This window comes from Phaethon lepturus, unplaced genomic scaffold (assembly GCF_000687285.1).
Source record: "Phaethon lepturus isolate BGI_N335 unplaced genomic scaffold, ASM68728v1 scaffold46738, whole genome shotgun sequence".
NCBI lineage: Eukaryota > Metazoa > Chordata > Aves > Phaethontiformes > Phaethontidae > Phaethon > Phaethon lepturus.
In genome coordinates this window covers 12,303-19,179 of record NW_010559188.1, presented here as the reverse complement: position 1 = coordinate 19,179, position 6,877 = coordinate 12,303, and the positions used below count along the sequence as shown (strand labels likewise).

General features: G+C 46.2%; 1 protein-coding gene across 1 annotated transcript in view; it reads left to right on the top strand.

The window, feature by feature from the left end:
- The first annotated feature begins 3,049 nt into the window (after positions 1-3,049).
- The window catches only part of NKRF (NFKB repressing factor), a 4,698-nt gene continuing 870 nt past the window's right edge, over positions 3,050-6,877 (top strand). Inside the window, 4 exon segments of the mRNA XM_010293285.1 lie at positions 3,050-3,174; positions 4,209-4,212; positions 5,313-6,875; position 6,877. The exon segment at position 6,877 is cut by the window's right edge and continues 870 nt beyond it. Of these exon segments, the coding sequence (XP_010291587.1) occupies positions 3,065-3,174; positions 4,209-4,212; positions 5,313-6,875; position 6,877 (1,678 nt within the window). The 5' untranslated portion in view covers positions 3,050-3,064.

The window sequence follows — 6,877 nt, the reverse complement described above, 5'->3', positions numbered from 1 at the left end:
AATCTCGGCCCCAGCTGCCCTCTGAAAAGTAGCCGCAGCACAGCTGGGAGGGAAGGGGCCGGTGCAGGAGGACTTCGGTTTCTGGGCAGTTTTCTTTGCTCGAATATGCATGTATTTGTACCTGGAGGGGAGCAAGCTGTTGAAAAAGTGTATGTGTTTCGAAAGTGGTTCCTGATGTTCCACCCCTGAGGACTCGTTAAGCATGTGGTATTGAGCTTTGTCATTTAAGTGAGAAGAAAGTGTCCCACTAAGCGTAAAGCAACTTAGACAAGCCCTTTAAATCTAAGTTTTTCTGAGAAAAATAGGCCCGGTGAATGGAAAAGGTTTCCCTTCTTCAGGATTACTGTCCGTACCGTAACTAGCGAGGTTGTGGAGATCTGCAGAACGTCACCCACGTCCTCAGTGACGCTTTTGATGTTGTGATTATTTTTAACTGGACATAAGGCTTTAAAGACAGAAGCAACTGCTTAATGACTAACTGCAGCAAATTGTGCGGTGACAGAGGAGCTTGTAAACACTGAAGGGCATATCCTTTGACTTTTATTAATGTTACTATCCCAAAGTCCTGTTGGGAATAGTTTGTGTCATTTGTCCAGAGCCATTTTTCTTATTTCTTTCTTGTCCAAGTACTAAACGATTCTGCTCTGCAAGCACCGAAATTGACAGTTTTAAAACAGCTTCAAATTCCACAGCTTGAATAGTATGTTAAAATTGAGCATATCCTCTTAAGATATAGTCACTCTGGTCCATTCGCTTGCTTTAATGCATTTATGTGCTGTCTTAATGAAGGGCCGCCTTTGTGATAGTGCTTTTAGGATTCAATGCAATAATATGCTTATAGGGTGCTGATAACAGAAGTAACTATGTGGCAAGATCTCAAATCCTAAAAAATGATGCAACTTAAGCGTGTAAGTGCACATACTTTCCATGATGAACATCTCTACCTGCAGCTCTCAGGGGAGACATGAGCAATAGATTTAGGCGTGATGTGGTGCAGAGCCGTTATCAGTGAGGATGTTTCCCCAAAGATTGTGTTGTGCATAAATGTGAACACGCCACATGGGCACGGTGAACACGCTGCACTGTTAAAGAGCAGTTGGCAGCTGTCTGGGGAAGGGAGGGGACCCACAGCTTTCTTTGGAACTGCCTTTTGCTGCTTGGGAAGAGCTGTTGTTGCTGTATCAAGTGAATAACTTGAAAGTTTTTTGTTGTTTTAAGTTTGTTGGTTGGTTTTTAGTTTGGTGGTTTTTTTGTTTGTTTTGTTGTTGGTGATTTTTTAAATGTTGATCACTTTCTAGGTTGAAGACAACCTGTTTGTCAGATTAAATACAAATCAGAGTCTTTGCTGATGAAACCTGAGGGAATGTTCTGCAGGGGGATGATCTGGAGAATGTCCAGAAGGCTTAGAAAACGTGGTTTGTGAAGAAGGAGTTAAGTAATAGGATTTCTTTAGTTTAGGGGTGTATGAGAGAAGATGCATGTATTCTCAGATATGTTAAAGGTGGTTGCAAAATGGCAGGGGGGGAGGGAAAGAAAAGCATTATGCTCCAGAGCTACTGGGATCAGGATAAGAGGTAACATATTTAAGTCACACTAGGGAGACTTTAGTCAAGCATTGGAGGCATGGGATTCCTCTGCCTCCATGTGCAGTCTCCACAACTTGAGATTTGTAAGGCCAGGTTAGACAAACACATGTTGCAACTGGTTGATCTTCCTCTGGGCAGAAATCTGAGCCCCAAACATCTCCATCCTTTGTGAAGAAGTGACACACTCATGTCAAATCTGAGCCTGTTCTTGCACCCTGCTGGAAAAGGGCATCGTCCTTCATATTTCCATCAGAGGTAATGTACCCTCCTCCCCATAAGCCAGAGAGAGGAATAGAGATTTCCACCCCTCTCCCTTCTGGCTGCGGGAGGATGAGGGTATCACCACTGTCCACCTCCCTTTGATCCCTCTGACATTTTCTTCCCATGCAGGGTTCCACGGCCTCTGCTGGGGGCTGAGTTCTGCTGGGTACCTGCAGGTGAAGCAGGGACCGCAGTAGTGTGTGTTCAGAGCTCTTGCCTGGTCGTATAATGGATTTAATTTCTGCCTGGCCTTCTAAATCAGGAACAGGAAGGGCATTTCTTGAGTGGAGAGCGAGTACATTTCCAGAGCCCTTGGAAAAGTGGTATTTAAAAGCTGGTGCAAGTTATTGCAGCACTAGCTGTTGGGACAGCTGTAGACTCCTGTCCATGGGCAGTGACCTGATGCTTTTTGAGTTTTGAAGGTGAGCACACCATGGAACATGTGCAAGATTGCTTTTTCTCCTTTCTGAACCTCAGTGTGAAGCTGTCAGAGGCTAATTTCCTGCCTGTGTGGGACGGCGAGCGTGCTGCAGCAGGGTCAGGGTTTGCACAGAGCTAGTTACAGCCACTTCACTTCACTGTCGTGGCTCAGGGATTTAAAACATTTCAGTTACAGCTACTAAGCTAGAAATTAGTATGGCTTTTTAAAGAGTGGTTGATAAAGGCTGAGCAGTGCCTTGATCATCTGACATCCGTGATTTCAGTATTGATGACATGCGGTCTGTGGCTGCTGACCCAGACAAGACTTCAGTGCCAGTCAGTCGCTCCTGTGCTTAGTTCACTGAAACTGTGATGCCCGTGGAGACTCCTTCTTCTCCATACCCCTGTGCTCCTTATTGTTCCTAACAGCTCTGCCAAATGTTATATTTTGACAGATAATGTATTTAATTTTAAGGTTAAAACACCATCAGTTTGGTGGATGCATGATTTGTTATTCACAGATGGGCTCACTTAGAGCCAGGTAGCTTGTTAGCTGGTGTGCAGGCTGTCTGCCAGCACTGAACTAGCTACAGCGTGAGGCCGGTCATCAGGTCCCATGTTAATGCTCCAGCAAAATTGGGAGGAACGTCTCCCTTGCACCAGGTACCATGTCCCAGCCAGCTTTAGTTCTTGTTTTGCGTAATAAACGCTTGTGTGTGCATGTGTGTCTGTTGCCCCTGTGGCACCAGTTCTAAAGCGGTTTGCTGTTGAATCCACACAGGTATGGCTTGCAGGTCATGGAGAAGGTTCTCAAGATGGCTGAAGGCATTGATATCGGGGAAGTGAGGACGTACGAGTTGGTCCCTAGCAGGACGCTAAAAAGATGCCACTCTCCATCTGACAGTGAGTACATCTGCCTGTGTGTCAAAGGAGACACCCCTCCCTGTCGCTGTTCGGTGGGCATTAGCGGGAGCGTGGGGAGAGCAACGCGCCACGGAGCTGCCTCCAAGAGTGCGAGCACCGCAAACTGAAGAGAAGCGACTACGATGTACTCTGCTAGACTGCAGCTGTTTCCTCTCTTCTGTCGTGTTGTGGGATGTACATAATTCATGCAGAGTTCTCTTGCTTAAGAAAATACCATTTTTCATTGAAATTACCAGGTAATTGGTTTTCCCTGGTATTAGTGTTAGGGAATTGAATCTATGTAATGAAATATCATCTGCCCTTCTTCACTGTGGTGAGGGGTGATGTTCTGACCTGAGAAGGGATTGTACACGTGCGTGGAGATCTGGAGTTCAGCCTCTTGATTTTGAGTTATGACCCAAGCCTGGAGCATTGCAGGGGGAATGGGAGGGGGTGTAATTTCTTTTATTTTTTTCCTCCCTACTGGGCCTGGAAGAGTCCTGCATATGTCATCCCAGTCCTATGGTCTCAGGGATGGATGTTCCAGCTGTCACTTTTCCAGTGGAGGAAATGCAGCAGGCAGAGAGAGCTGGCAGCTCAGCAGCTCCGTCCGCTGGCTCCTCTCCAGCACCTTCAGAGCTCCCTGCCCTCTCTCTGGAGGGAGGGACAGGGAATTGTTCATGGGTGCAGGTTGTGGATGTGAGCAGGCAGGCCCCTGCTTTGTGAGGCAGTGTCAATCAGTAGTTTGGCTGCTTAAAGCACAAATGGTCAGACAGCACAGGACTTGGATATAATCCCTAGCGCTGCCAAAGTTTCTTTCCTTTGACACCCAGCAATCTTTCTGTGCTTCCATGGGCCAGCTGCAAAACTGAGAAAAATACTACTTTTCTGCCATGTTTTGGCTGTCTTCTCGGGCAGCAGCTCTGAGGTGAAGGCTCCTCTATTGCATGTTACACAGACAGCATAAAGAGCTGTTCTACTGGTGAGAGCTTTTAGATGCTGCTGCAGTGCAATCATCAAAATACCAAATGGCACAAGAAATGTAAACCTTGCCATAATTCATTAAAACTGATAACCAAAGGATTTAACGCATGTATAAGAGCTTTGTCAGCTGATTTTGATATGAAGGTCTGTTTATGCTGTGTGCGAAATGTTTTTTTCATCTGCAGTGAAGTAATCTATGATAAGTACGCTGTGGTAGTGTGATGTCTAGACGGATGTGTTGCCTGACCTATATTACGGTTGCACGCATTGGATTAGGCAGCTCGTTCCAAGGAGCTGAGGTGGCCTTTTGCTCCTCTGATGAAATTATACACATGTACCACTTCAGCATGTGGGGGCTAAATCTTTCACAGCAGAAGTCTTGTATAACCATCTTCTAGATACAATGTATTTGCTTATCAGCTATTTGATCCTCATTCTCTGCTGTAGCTGTGCATATCAGGATATTCTGCCTCATTTGTATTTCTTCTGCTTAAGAAACAAGAGGTCAGCCAGTGGTGTGTAATGGGGCTGCAGGTGTCGCCTGAGGCTCGGGCAGATTTCTCCATGTTTGGTGTCCTTCAGCCAAGGGTAGTCATATTTACAGAAAATATGCTTCTATTAACACTGTCATTAACAGCCCTGCGTGTTTTGGAAAGGAGGGTTCAGTATCGCTGTGTTTCTCTGTCAAGTGAGAAGACCTGAAGATAAAGTAGTTTATCTGAGATCCTGCGGCAGAGTCGGAACTGAGGCTCTAGTCCCGCTCTGGTGTTCTGTCTTACTGGCCCTAGTTTTTACTTATTGTAGTAGTTCTGAATGGGTTAACTTCAGAAATGACTGGATGGGTTCAGTGGGCAATGTTGAGGCGCAGAGCAAGTGATTCAGACCTAAAATCCATGTAACTAAATATGTAGTTGTGGAGCTGGGAATACCACTGTAGTGACCTGCGCAAGAACGAATGGTCGTCTTTGATCAATTGTGAATGTCTTTGGAAGGAAACCTTTTGGTTTGTGGCTAAGAAGTGGGAATCCTGTGTTCAGAGCCTGCAGGCTCCTCCTGGAGATCCCTCTGTGAAAACACTGTCTCCCTGTCACAGCACGTATTGGTAATCTTGTCATTTTCTTCCACCCTATAGGTCCAGAGCTGGAAGAGATTCCTGAGCCGCCCAAAAAGATGGTCCCCAGGTTCCGGGTGCGACCACGTTTTGAACCCATACACTTTGTCACCAGTGCTGCGAAGGATGACAAGAAGGAAGATTCCCTGGATAACCAAATGGAGGAGGTGAACCAGGAGACAAACACAAACAGCATAGTGCAGCCAGCTGAAAGTTGTACAGATTCTTTTGCAAGTGCACGGGAGGTGGATCCCCAGCTCTCCAACTCAGCTGGGTTTGGCTTTGCAGGCCAGGCAGCAGCAGCCAAGGCGGCTGTGAATAGTATGGACTCTACCACAAGCAGCATGTTGCAGGTTTCTCTGTCTCCTTCAGCTGTCCAGTCTGCATCAGAGACGTTCCCTCCATCAGCTATAATGCTGAAGCAGAGTTTTATTGAGAAACTGTCAGCAGCTGTCTGGAAAAACCTTGCTAACCCAGATGCAAACACTGGGACTGATAAAATTAACTATACGTATCTTCTGACACGTTCAATTCAGGCCTGCAAGACAAATCCTGAATATATTTATGTTCCTCTGAAAGAAATCGCCCCTGCTGACCTCCCCAAGAGCAAGAAGCTCCTAACAGACGGCTTCGCTTGTGAAGTGCGATGTCAGAATGTCTACCTGACCACTGGTTATGCTGGCAGCAAAAATGGATCCAGGGATCGAGCTGCGGAGCTGGCAGTCAAGCTGCTGAAGAAGTCTGTGGAAGTTAGAGTTGTTCAGCGGAAGTTCAGGCACACCTATCATGAAGACTTGGTGGTGTGCGAGACAGGTGTGAGTCGCCCAGATTTCCCTCCTGCTCTCAAACCTCATGAGGAGTTTGTAGTTGCCAACAGGGACTGTGTCCCGATGCAGCCTGGTACTGAATCTGTGAAAGGTTCCACTAACAGCAACAAACACTGGACTAGTTTTGTCCTCACAGAGAATGCTAGCGACGCAATAGGAATACTTAACAATTCTGCCTCGTATAACAAAATGTCTGTTGAATATAAATATGAATTAATGCCCAACCGCTCGTGGCGTTGTCAAGTGTATCTACAAGATCACTGCCTAGCTGAGGGATTTGGCACTAAAAAGACCAGCAAACACGCAGCAGCTGAGGAGGCATTGAAAATTCTGCAGAAGATGCAGTCAAATATAGCAGCCATCAAAGTGACCCAAGTTCAGAAAGTGGGCTGCTCGTCACGGGGCTCCGGAAGGAAGAAGGACCTGAAGGACCTTGTGGTTTATGAGAACTCCAGTAATCCAGTGTGTACGCTGAATGACACTGCCCAGTTCAACAAGATGACGGTGGAGTATGTCTTTGAAAGGATGACTGGCATGCGATGGAAATGCAAGGTGCTGCTTGAAGATGAATTCATCGCAGAAGCAGTCGGAGTGAAGAAATCTGTCAAACATGAGGCAGCAGAGGAAGCTGTGAAAATCCTCAAAAAGACTCAGCCAACTGTTGTTAATAACTTGAAGAAAGGCACTGTCGAAGACGTCATCTCCAGAAATGAGATTCGGGGTCGATCAGCAGAAGAGGCTTTCAAACAGAAGATCAAAGAAGACAACATTGGGAATCAAATTTT